Source organism: Jaculus jaculus, chromosome 12, assembly GCF_020740685.1.
Source record: "Jaculus jaculus isolate mJacJac1 chromosome 12, mJacJac1.mat.Y.cur, whole genome shotgun sequence".
Taxonomy (NCBI): domain Eukaryota; kingdom Metazoa; phylum Chordata; class Mammalia; order Rodentia; family Dipodidae; genus Jaculus; species Jaculus jaculus.
In genome coordinates this window covers 13,288,241-13,301,069 of record NC_059113.1, presented here as the reverse complement: position 1 = coordinate 13,301,069, position 12,829 = coordinate 13,288,241, and the positions used below count along the sequence as shown (strand labels likewise).

Genomic DNA, 12,829 nt, shown 5'->3' with positions numbered 1-12,829 from the left:
TTTTTTCCTAGGTAGGGTCTCACTCTAACCCAGGCTGACCTGAAATTCACTATGTAGTTCCAGGGTGGCCTTGAACTCTAGGCAATCCTCTTCTTCCTCCCAAGTACTGGGATTAAAGGTGTGCACCACCACACTCAGCTTTTATTTGGCTTTTTGTAATCATTTCTAAAAATTGGTACAAATCTAAGGGCCATCAAACAAATACTTTTCATACCTGTGATGGGAGCATCCACTTCAATCATAGTCTTCTCCTGCCTCAGGATGGCCCCCCCATCACTGATTATCTTTAAGGCTACTTCTTCTTCCACTCGGCCTTCCTTTATCAAGTGGTTTTTCAAAACATCCATCTTAGGTTTCCCATTCTCAAATACTTCCTTCACAGTAAGTCGTTGGGTTGGAGGAAAGGGGACAGCTAAAAAGAGAAAAAATAATTTAAAATATTTAAATGTACAAATAATGATCCAAAACTTTGTTTTGAGGGGGGTTTCAAAGTAGGGTCTCACTCTAGCCCAGACCAGGCTGACCTGGAACTCACTATGTAGTTTCAGGCTGGCCTCAAACTCACAACAATCCTTCTATTTTTGTCCCCCAGGGGCTGGAATTAAAGGCGTGTGCCACCACACCTGACCCTGAAACATACTTTTTTATGTAATAAATTGAATCTAATAAACCATTATAATTTCTTATCACTAGAATATGTGAGTAAAAATTCTGAGATAACGTGCATCATAACTGATCATTCTTTTAACTTAAAATTTTTTTATCTTATTTGTTTATTAGAGAGAGGGGAAGAGAAAAAGGCAACTATATGTAGAGAGAATGGGTATGCTAAGTCCTCTAGTTCCTGCAAACTAACTGCAGAAAACATGTGCCACCTTGTGTATCTGGCTTAAGTGGGTACTGGGAAATTAAACCTAAGTCCTTAGAGTTTGCAGACAAGCACCTTAACCAATAAGTTACCTCTCCAGCCCTAATAATTCTTTTTTTTTTTTTTTAAATTTTCATTTATTTGCAAGCAGAAAAAGAGAAAGAGTATGGGTACACAAGGGTCTCTTGCCACTGCATGCACCACTTTGTATATCTGGCTTTATTATGTGGGTACTAGAAAATCAAACCCAGGCCCTCAGGCTTTTCAGGCAAATGCCTTAAGCATTAAGCCACCTCTGCAGCTCTCTAAGGCTGTTTTTAAAATGGGAATGATCAGTTATGGGGCTGAAGAAATGGCTTAGCAGTTAACACACTTGCTTGTAAACCTGATGGTCTGTGTTCAATTCCCTAGTACCCACATGAACAAAGTGGCACATCCATCTGGAGTTTGTTTGTGGTGGGTGGAGAACATTAAGGAAGATATAGACCCATTAAGGAAGATATATATATATATATATATATATATATATATATATATATATATATATATATATATATATACACACACACACACACACACACACACATACACACACACATACACAATATTTTAAAATAATTTGAGACACCATATTTAGTTGTATCTTTAAAAGAAATACTTATTTATTTGAAAGAGAGAAAGAAGCCGATAGATTAGAGTGTGTGAGAGAGGGAGAGGAAGAGAATGGGAACTCCAGGGCCTTCAGCTGCTACAAACTCCAGATGCATGTACCACCTTGTGCATCTGGTTTACGTAAGTCCTGGGGAACTGAACTTGGGTCCTTTGGATTTGCAGGCAAGCACCTTAACCACTAAACCATCTCACCAGCCCTAGTTGTAGCTTTTTATACTTTGTTGCTCAGCTATAAGAAAGTTCATGATTCCTTCTAAATAGAAATAAATAAAGGATATGAATGTATAAACTTGCTAAAAAGCATTTTTTAAAGTTTGGTTTGAAATGTAATGTCAAGATTACATCTAAAATAGGTAACTGTGTACTGCCATACCACCCCAAAGGTGCTGAATCTTGTCTGGAACAAATAGGTTAATCCTGCTCCGAACATCTGCTGTGGTCTGAATCTCTGTGCCTCCTCCCAAATTTATATATATATATATACATATTTTTTTTTCCCTTATTTGAGAGAGACAGAGGGAGAGAGAAGGAAAGAGAGAGAATGGGTGCGGCAAGGCATCCAGCCACTGCAAACAAACTCCAGATGTATGTGCCGTCTTGTGCATCTGGCTTTACGAGGGTCCTAGGGAATCAAACCTAGGTCCTTTGGCTTTGCAGACAAATGCCCTGACCACTAAACCATCTCTCCAGCTCCATCCTCCCAAATTCTTATGCTGAAACTTTATTCAGTACCAGTGTGATATTAGAGAGTAAGATCTTTGAGCCGGCCGTGGTGGCACATGCCTTTAATCCCAGCACTTGGAAGGCAGAGGTAGGAGGATCACTGTGCGTCGTGCGTTCGAGGCTGGGACTACATTGTGAATTCCAGGTCAGCCTGGGCTAGAGTGAAGCCCTACCTCAAAAAAAAAAAAAAAAAAAAAAAGGCTGGAGGAGAGATGACTTAGCAGTTAAGGCGTTTGCCTGCAAAGCCAAAGGACCCAGGTTCGATTCCCCAAGACCCACATTAGCCAGATACATAAGATGGTGCATGCATTTGGAGTTTGTTTGATAACATCAGTACCCTTCTAAACAAGGACCAAGTAAGTTTGCTTACCCCTCTGCCTGTAATAGATCCTCAGACATTAGATCTGATGATACCTTGATTTTGGACTTCCAAGATTCTTATACCATAAGAAGTAAACTGTGGTTATTCATAAATTATCAATCTGTTTTGTTTTAGCATTCCAAAGGAGAACATCTAACTAAAACATAGTGAAAATAAGACACAAGCTGGGTCTGGTGGCAGAGGCAGAGAAATCACTGCATGTGTGAAGCCGGCTTGTTCTACACAGTGAGTTCCAGGTCAGCCAGGGCTGCAGAATGAGACACTGTCTCAAAAAAAAAAATAAATAAAAAAAAAATAAATAAATAAAATAAATAAAAAAGGGTAAGGGGTGGATAAGACATAGAAGAAAATAAAAACTGGTTGGATACTCAGTACTACCAACAACAAAAGCCCTACAAATGACTAACAACAAATATTCCCAAAGTTCAAGTACAGTTGGTCCTCCGTTTCTGTAGGTATGATATTCATGAATTCAAATAATCACCAATTGAAAATATTTAGGAAGGGCTGGAGGGATGGCTTAGTGGTTAAGGCATTTGCCTGCAAAGCCAAAGGATCCAGGTTCGATTCCCCAGGACCCATGTTAGCCAGGTGCACAAGGTGGTACACATGTCTAGAATTCATTTGCAGTGGCTAGAGGCCCCAGCACACCCATTCATTCTCTCTCTCTCTCTCTCTTTCAATCTCTTTCTTTGTCTGTCAAATAAATAAAAATAAAATATTAAAAATATTGAGGAAAAAGTTATATTTGTCTATGTACAGACCATTTTCTTTTTTTTATTTCTGCACATTTTATTTAATTCTTATATGAGGTTCATTTGCTTTTAATCAGTTGACATTTTGTTCACAAGTTTCCATCAACTATTGTTACAGGACAAAGCCCAAGTTCATCGACGTTTGCTGGTATGCAGATGTCACACAAGCATAAGGCATAAACAAAATGCTAGTACTTAGAACACTGTAGAAGGTCTGAAGTGGAAAATACAATATAGGTCTTTATTTGACGATATGTATAATTTATAATTAATTTAAAATGATATGCAAAATGTTAACAGTAGTCACTTTAAAACTGGATAAGCACAGATACAGACATGTTAGACTGCACGACTATAGTAAGCATCTCTGCTGTCCTCCAATCTAGCTTACTAGTTCAGGCTGAGCCCTGTGGAGCACTTCATCAGGAATGCAGAAGACTGGACTAACAGGCTTGATCTGGTCTCCCAAAAGTGACAATCCAGCAACGCCAAGTAACACATGAAAAGGATCCACCATAGCCCCTGGGCTGTCAGCAAACCCGCCAGTTTCTTCACATGCTCAGATGAAACTCTGCAGCTTTTCTCTATCAATCCAATGAAGGCTTCCAATAATTTTTAGGGAAGCCAACACCCACCAGGAACAGTAAACATCTGGTAACTTCTCTGGTCTTCCATTCAGTCCACCTGAGGGCAACTGTCATTCACAAAGCCACCAACCAAGTAAATCAAAATTCACTTGATGCAACTGACTGGTAATAACCAGGAATCAGATGCAACAATAGATCTGCCCAGAATGAGACTCTGAACCAGGTCTGCACCCAAATTCACCATCAGAGTTCATACAGGACAGGACAAATTCAATCGCCTTTTCCACATTAATGGCATCAAGCTTGCCCAACACAGCCAGAATTGCCATGGCACAGAAGGAGAATCTGGTATCCATCTCTCCCCACTTGTCTCCAGCAAAAGAACTGTCTTCTTTCTGTAGACTCTGAACAGACTCCACCACTCGACTTACGTCAATCACAGTGACACTGTCATACAGAGTCAGAATCTGGACAGCACTGAGTATGTACAGAAGATGAGGGTCATGTCCAATGCTAGCGTAGCGCTTACTCCCCCACATTCGTCTGGCATGACTTGATGAATGGCAGTCTCTCTTCCCTGCTCCTGCGATCAAGCTGCCCCATAAGGCCCATTACTGTCAGGCCCCAGCAGATGCCACTCATTCTCAAGTACTCAGACATTCAGTACTTATAATCATCCTTCTCTGAGCCATAGGACGCAATGTAGTCTGCATGCTTCTCCAGTGTCGGGGTGTCGGGGGCCTCTGACTTGATAGGGACGTGCTTCTGTGCCCATGACTGACGATGGAAAGCAGACCATTTTCTTGTCATTATTCACTATGTTGTACAGTATAACTTCCATGACATTCACATTCACATTGTAATGGGTAGCATGCTACTACTGTAAAAAAATTTGATCAAGAAAACCAACACAGCCGGGTGTGGTGGCACATGCCTTTAATCCCAGCATTCAGGAGGCAGAGATAGGAGGATTACCCTGCATTCAAGGCCACTCTGAGACTACATAGTGAATTACAGGTCAGCCTGGGCTAGAGCCAGACCCTACATAAAAAAAAAAAATAAAGAAAGAAAGAAAAAAAAAAAAGAAAACCTACACAAGCTGGGCGTGGTGGCGCACGCCTTTAATCCCAGCACTCAGGAGGCAGAGGTAGGAGGATCTCTGTGATTTCAAGGCCACTCTGAGATTACATAATGAATTCTAGGTCAGCATGGGCTAGAGTGAGACCCTACCTCAAAAAGCCAAAAAAAAAAAAAAAAAAAAGTAAAAGTAAAACTAAAGGAAGAAAACTAACAATGGTCTGGAGGGATTGCTTAGTGATTAAGGTGCTTGCCTGTGAAACCTAAGAGCTCAGGTTCAATTCCCCAGTACCCACACAAGCCAGACACAATGCAAGGCGAAGAAGAGAGGGACGACAAAGGATGAAAGAGAACTAACTCAGGTAATTAAAGGGAGAATTTTGTCTTCACAGATTTTCAACAATTACAAATACATTTTTTGGCTGTTGATTTTTTTGTAAGATACAGTCTCACTATGCTGGCCTGGAATTCACCATGTAGACCAAACTTGCCTCAAACTTGTTGCAATATTGTCTCATTTTCCAGTGCTGGGATTACAGGTATGCAACACCATGTCCAGTTTACAAACATACATTCGTGGTGGTGGTAGTGCTGATAAGGATTAAAGCAAGGGCCTCGAGCATGTTAAGCATTAAGTATTTATATATATAATTTTCTACCAACGAACTATACTCTCAGCCCCACAAACATTACTTCTTTTTAAAAAATATTTTCAGCCGGGCGTGGTGGTGCACGCCTTTAATCCCAGCACTCAGGAGGCAGAGGTGGGAGGATTTCAGTGAGTTCAAGGCCACACTGAGACTCCATAGTGAATTCAGGTCAGCCTGGGCTAGAGTGAGCTCCAGACACATGTGCCACCTTGTGCATCTGGCCTATATGGATACTGGGGAATTTTTTTTTTCATTTATTTGTTAGCAAAGATAGAAAAACAGAGTGAGTATGGGTACACCAGGGACTCCTGCTGCTGCAAACAAACTTCAGACACATGTGCCACTTTGTGCATCTAGCTTTATATGGGTAATGGAGAATTAAAACCTGGGCTAGCAGGTTTGGCAAGCAAGTACCTTTCAACACTGAGCCATCCCCAGCCCCAGTTTCTTCTGAAACAAGAAACTAACTGGCTGCCACTTAGAATTAAGGAAGGAACCACAATTTGTCTGCTTATGACTCATCAAACCGATCAAGTGAACAAGCCAAACCTCACTGTGTATCACAGGTGATATTAACCCAAACCGGATTCTTCACATTGTGTGCTCCAAAAGATGAGCCTCTGGCAAATTAGTCACTGCAGGCTCAAGATCCAGCCAAACATCAGGAGTGCACAAGTGCCAGCAACTCACCTGGCTCATCAATTCTAACTAGCTCTGGTCCAGACCACCAAACTTCTATCATAAAAGGATTTTAACATCTGTCCCCATCAAACACAAGTACCCAATGAGTACCCATTCCTATCTCCCCTTTTTAGAGAGTACGAGTTTCCTAACTTTTTGAAAACTACAAATTCATCCCTCCTGGGTGTTAGTCAGTGAGCTTTTAAACGTTGGAGGTTCTACTAAGATTCATCAAGCCCCTAGTGAGCCCCAGCCGTGTGAAGCAGCGCACACAGCCGAGGCCGCGCTGGTGCCTCCTGCTCATGGCAGCTCCGCCTGTAGCATGAGCAGCTGAACGTCACACATTTCAAGCCCCCTGAGTGTTAAAGTGATGCTCAGGCCCTCCGACTTCTCAAGTCTTATTTTGTTGTTGTTGAGGTTTTATTTTATTTTATTTTTTCCAAGGTAGGGTCTCACTCTGGCTCATGCTGATCTGGAATTCACTATGGAGTCTCAGGTTGGTCTCGAACTCACGGTGATCCTCCTACCTCTGCCTACCAAGTGCTGGGATTAAAGGCGTGCGCCACCACGCCCAGCTTGAGGTTTTATTTTTTGTTACTGTTTTATATACAGGCACTATAACAACCACCTTGACTTTTCAAGTTTGACCATCCTGCACTGTTCTGAGTAAACTTTAGCTTCTACCTAATAAGGGACCCTACTGTCATCTTCCTGCTTAATGAGCTGAGTATTGTTCATCTGCAAGGTAAGTCCACAGGAAAAGGACACACACAGGCTTATTAATCCTTTAGCCAGCCCCAAAGTTTGACAAGTCTCTATCTTATCAGAACAGTAACTGTAGACAAACTGTCTTGGGTCACCTTTCTACAACTTCACAAGGATTTCTCTTAGTTCTGATAATCCTGAGAAATGTATTGTTTGGTTCTGTATGTTTGAAGCTTCCCCAGTTGATGACAGCCGGTCTTTGGTGTGTCTTCTGGAGACATGATGGCAAAGAATCCATTTATACCTCAGCCGAAGGTCACCTATGGCTTTTCTCAATGTAGTTCTGTTTCCTCTGGGCCTTCTCTATTGGTGTCCTTTATATTTTCAGATTCATAATATAATCCAATAATATAATTTCATCAAGAAAAAAATCTGGATTTTACAAATGGCCTCTTGGAGAGCTTTTTTTTATGCAAGAGAGAAAGAGAGAAAATGGGTACACCATGGCCTCTAACCTCTGCAAATGTACTCCAGTTGTATGTGCCACCTTGTACATCCAGCTTTATATGGGTACTGGGGAATTGAGCCTAGGTCTTTAGGCTTTGCAGGCAAGCACCTTAACCACTGAGTAGTCTCTCCAGCTCTTGCAGAACTTTAACAGGAACAAGATTGAGAGATACCATAAAATAAAACAAATTAAAGAATAAAAAAGAACTCTAGCATCTACATTCTTTAATGTGTACAGGTTTCCAAATACAATTCAAGTTCTAAAGTTGTCTCCTAAAGGTCTTCTCAAATCCCAAGATAAAAAGAGAGAGAGAGAGCAAGTTTATTAAAAAAAAAAAATGCTGGCTTCCTCAGTTACAGCAGATTCATAACTGATCAAGTGCTAAAAATAGTGACTGTTAAGTGCTCAGCCCTATACAGAACATTTCTATATGGGACATATATATCATCCCCTTCAAGAATGAGAATACATCCCAGAACATGGGCCTGAAAGAATCTAAGAACTGGAGGGTGGGAAGGAATACTGAGTAACTCTGTCATTCATGAATTCATAGGAGCTGTGGTTATCTGCTCAAGACCTGCACAGTATAGGGTCAGTCAATACTCCATCAAGGATAGGGAAGAGGCTCATGAGGACACGACCCTCTGAGGAGCTAATGGCAGTTAAAGGTTGCAGGGGAAGGGGAGTCAGTCTTTCATGGTGCAGTCACTAATAAGTGGTGGGGAGGAAGGGTTCAGTAGGACCAGACAGGGGACAAAGGAGGGTGATGAGGGGTTTGTATGATTGAAACATATGTGTAGGAAATTATATTATACGATTATAAAAGAACAAATTAAAAATTAAATTAAAGATTAGAAATAGGGCTAGTGAGATAGCTTTAGAGGTTAAGGCACCTGCCTACAAAGCCTAAGGACTCAGGCAGGTCTGATTTCCCAGTACCCACATAGGCCACATGCACAAGGTGATATATGCATCTGGAATTCATTTGCAGAGGCTAGAGGCCATGGTGCGCCCATTCTCTGTTTCTCTCTCTCTCTTAATAAATAAATAATGTTTTAAATTAAAAATAAATAAAATCAGGCCTCACTGACCTCTACCAATTACTTCATGTTTGAATAGGCCTGGGAGATGCAAAGCTTATTTACTTATACTGTGCTTCTTTTTCCCTTTTTTGAGAAAAGGTCTCACTTAGCCCTGACCTGAGACTCACAGCAATCCTCCTGCCTCAGCCTCTCCAATGCTGGGATTAAAGGTGTGACTCACCACGTCCAGCCTATCCCCATGCTTTAAAAGACATTTACTTCAACTGTATCTTACCAAAGGATATTCATCATTTATACTTTTAAAAACAACTATTTATGTATTTACTAACAGAAAAACATAGAATGGGCATACCAGGGCCCCTTGCAACTGCAAATATACTCCAAGCACATGCACCACTTTGTACATCTGGTTTTACGTTGGTACTGAGGAACTGAACACAAGCTAGCAGGCTTTGCAAGAAATCTCCTTTAATCACTGAGCCATCTCCCCAGCCCTCATGACTCACATGTTGACATGACATGTCCTTCCCCATTTCAGAATAAAAAACCTTTAGGATGTGTTCACACCAATAGCATCTTTAGGTTTCTACTAATGACATTATATAACACAAAGCTTTGGTACTTAATCTTATTAATTTTTTTAAATTTGATTTTTGAAGCAAGGTCTCATTTGAGTCCATACTGACCCAGGACTCACTCAAGCCCAGGCTGGCCTTGAACTCATGGCAATTGTCCTACATCAATCTCCCAGCATGCCCAGCTTATTAAATTTTCTTAAAGGATTATAGAAATAATTAGTTTTGTTCCTCATTTCTCTAACTTTAATAAATCAAACTACTTATAAGCTGGGCATGATGTCACATGCCTATAATTCTAGCACTTTGGAGGCTGAAACAGCAAGATGGTAAGTTCAGGGCCAGCCTGAGGTACATAGTAAGATCCTGCCTCAAAAAAAGGAGTAAAAAGCAAACAAAAACGTTGCTTTATCTAAACTCAGATTTTAAAAACAAAACTTATGCATCAACGGAAGATGAGCCTTCTTAAATTGACTATAAGCTGCAGATAAGGAATTGAGCTGGTGAAACACATCAAAAGAATTTGCATGAACATCTGTAGTGTGCACTCCTAACCACTGACACCACAGATAATAAATTCATCATGGGTATTGCTGACACCATTACTATGGACAGACATTGTACTATGTCAAGATTTACAGAACTCTATGGAATGTTGTCTTCCAGGTATGAATGAATTGGTCATTGCATTCTTTTTAATTGTTTTTATTATTTTATTTTTGAGAGAGAGAACAGGAGCACCAGACCTTCCAGCCACTGTGAATAAACTCCAGACTGTGTTGTGGAGCATTGCGACACTGCATTGTATCACTGCATCTGGCTTACATGAAACCCAGAGATTCAAACACATGTTCTTAGGCTTCGCAGGCATGCACCTTAACTGCTAAGCCATCTCTCCAGCCCAAATTCTTTTTATCAATATTTATTTATTTATTGAGAGAGAATAGGTGTGCCAGGCCTCTAGCCACTGCAAATGAACTCCAGACGTGTGCATCACCTTGTGCTTACATAGGTATTGGGGAATCGAACCTGGCTCTTTAGGCTTCATAGGCAAATACCTTAACCACACTGCAAAGCCATCTCTCCAGCTCTGGTCATTGCATTCTTTCTTTCTTTTTCTTTTCTTTCCTTTTTTTGTTTTTGTTTTTGTTTTTCAGGCAGGGTCTCACTTTAGCTCAGGCTAACCTGGAATTCAAACTGTATTCTCAAACTCATAGCAATCCTCCTACCTCAGCCTCCAGAGTCCTGGGATTAAAGGGATGTGCCACCACACCCAGCTTCACATTCCTGATTTCAAGCAACTGTGTTACCTGCACAAGACTTGAACAAGATTGAGCCAATTAACACTGCACCATCAATGGTGGAGGAAGGCAAAAGGAAAAAAAAAAAAATCATCAAAATAGAAAAAGGATTAGTGAAAAAAATGACTCCATGGTATGGTGGTTTGATTCAGGTGTCCCCCATAAACTTAGGTGTTCTGAATGCTATGTTCCCGGCTGATGGATATTTGGGAATTAACGCCTCCTGGAGGGAGTGTATTGTTGGGGGCAGTGGGTGTTAAAGCCAGTTTCCCTGTGCCAGTGTTTGGCACACTCTCCTGTTGCTATTGTCCACCTTATGTTGGCCATGGGGTGATGTCTATCCTCTGCTCATGCCATCTTTTTCCCCTGCCATCATGGAGCTTCCCCTCGAGCCTGTAAGCCAAAATAAGTCTCCTTTTCCCAGAAGCTGCTCTTGGTTGGGTGATTTCTATCAGCAATGCGAACCGGATTGCAACAGTAAAGTGGTACCAAGGAGTGGGATTGCTGCTAGATACATGACTGTGTGGCTTTGGTCTTTGGGAGCTCATTTTCAAGAGGAATGTGGGAGATTTCAAACCTTGGCCTAAGAGATGCCTTGCAGTGCTGTAAGTACAGCTTGATGGACTATTCTGGTCTGAGCTGCAAGACCTGAATGCAATAAGAATTATGGACTGTGAGGTTTGTTCATTTTTTTTTTTTTTTATTTGAGAGCGACAGATAGAGAGAAAGACAGATAGAGGGAGAGAGAGAGAATGGACGTGCCAGGGCTTCCAGCCACTGCAAACGAACTCCAGACGTGTGCGCCCCCTTGTGCATCTGGCTAACGTGGGACCTGGGGAACTGAGCCTCGAACCGGGGTCCTTAGGCTTCACAGGCAAGCACTTAACCGCTAAGCCATCTCTCCAGCCCTGGACTGTGAGGTTTGGCTTATGAGAGTGAGAAAGAGCTTTGCTTGGACTGGGCTAGCAGTTTGTGTGAGAAGCTTGCTCTTTTGCCCATGTCCTGAGAAGTTGTGCAGGGTTGCATTGCGTAGAACTGAACTGGTGTGACCAGAGGGATATGGCACAGAAAGAAAAATCTTTGGGTGAACTGTTGCCCATTCAGCTGTAACTGAGAGATTACAACCTTTGAGATTGGGCCGGCTGACCTGTACTAGCGCAACATGAAGAATATTGATTCTTTGGAAGGGGCCTGAGTGCTCAAGGAGTGTCCTGTTCTTTAAAGTCTGCTTTATTCCCCCCCCCCCCCATTAACAAATTGGCACCCTACCGGGTATTGTGGAGTATAAGAAATGCTCGAAAGAGGGTCATTGAGTTTGCAACATGGTCTAGTGTTTTGGAAATGGCCATGGGCAATGTGAAGCACGTTTGCTAGATGCCTGTAAGGAGACCCCATGGGGCCATGAGGCTGAACCCTGGTTTGCAATGGAGACCCAGTAGAGATGCCTGGACCACGAGATGGCTGCTGAGGAGCTGCCAGCCCCGGTGAAGTTTTCCAGGACTGTGAGTAGCCTTGCTGGAAGGGCAGAATTGTAATGCCAGAGACTTGTTGCTGGTTAGAATTGTCGGACTTAGGGATTTGTCACTGGCTAGAGTTGTTGGACTTGAAGCTACAGATGTTTGCCCTGGTTGTTTTAAATCTTATATTGGTTGAATATTTCTTTGCTATGCCCAATGCCATCTTTTGCAGTGTGAATATTTATTCTGTGCCATTATGGGTTTTTTGAGGTTATTTTTTGGTATTATGGCTCAGTTAAAAGATCTTGGACTACGGGGATGTATGAATATCATTGGAATTGATAAAAACTATGGGACTTTTAAAGTTAGATGAATGTATTGCATTTTACATCATGTATGGTTATCAGTTTATGGGGGCCAGGGGCGGAATGTGGTGGTTTGATTAAGGTGTCCCCCATAAACTTAGGTGTTCTGAATGCTAGGTTCCCAGCTGATGGATATATGGGAATTAATGCCTCCTGGAGGGAGTATATTGTTGGGAGCGGTGGGTGTTAAAGCCAGTTTCCCTATGCCAGTGTTTGGCACACTCTCCTGTTGCTATTATCCACCTTATGTTGGCCAGGGGGTGATGTCCCCCCTCTGCTCATGCCAACTTTTTCCTCTGCCATCGTGGAGCTTATAAGCCAAAATAAGTCTCTTCTTCCCAGAAGCTGCTCATGGTTGGGTGATTTCTACCAGCATGCAACACATGGCAACAGAATAGGGAAGAAGGGAAGAAAAGTTATTGAGAAGGGATTATAATCAAAACACACTATGTACACATACTTGTCATGAATTTGTCCTTC

General features: G+C 41.8%; 1 protein-coding gene and 1 pseudogene across 3 annotated transcripts in view; both read right to left on the bottom strand.

The window, feature by feature from the left end:
- Positions 1-12,829, bottom strand: part of Ppp3cc (protein phosphatase 3 catalytic subunit gamma) — a 99,002-nt gene that overhangs the window by 62,125 nt on the left and 24,048 nt on the right. For all 3 annotated transcript variants that reach the window (XM_045130838.1, XM_045130840.1, XM_045130839.1), the window contains exon 2: positions 215-412. In XM_045130838.1, coding sequence (XP_044986773.1) covers positions 215-412 — 198 coding nt within the window. The remainder of the gene's footprint in view (positions 1-214; positions 413-12,829) is intronic.
- Positions 3,783-4,664, bottom strand: LOC101612206 (annotated as a pseudogene).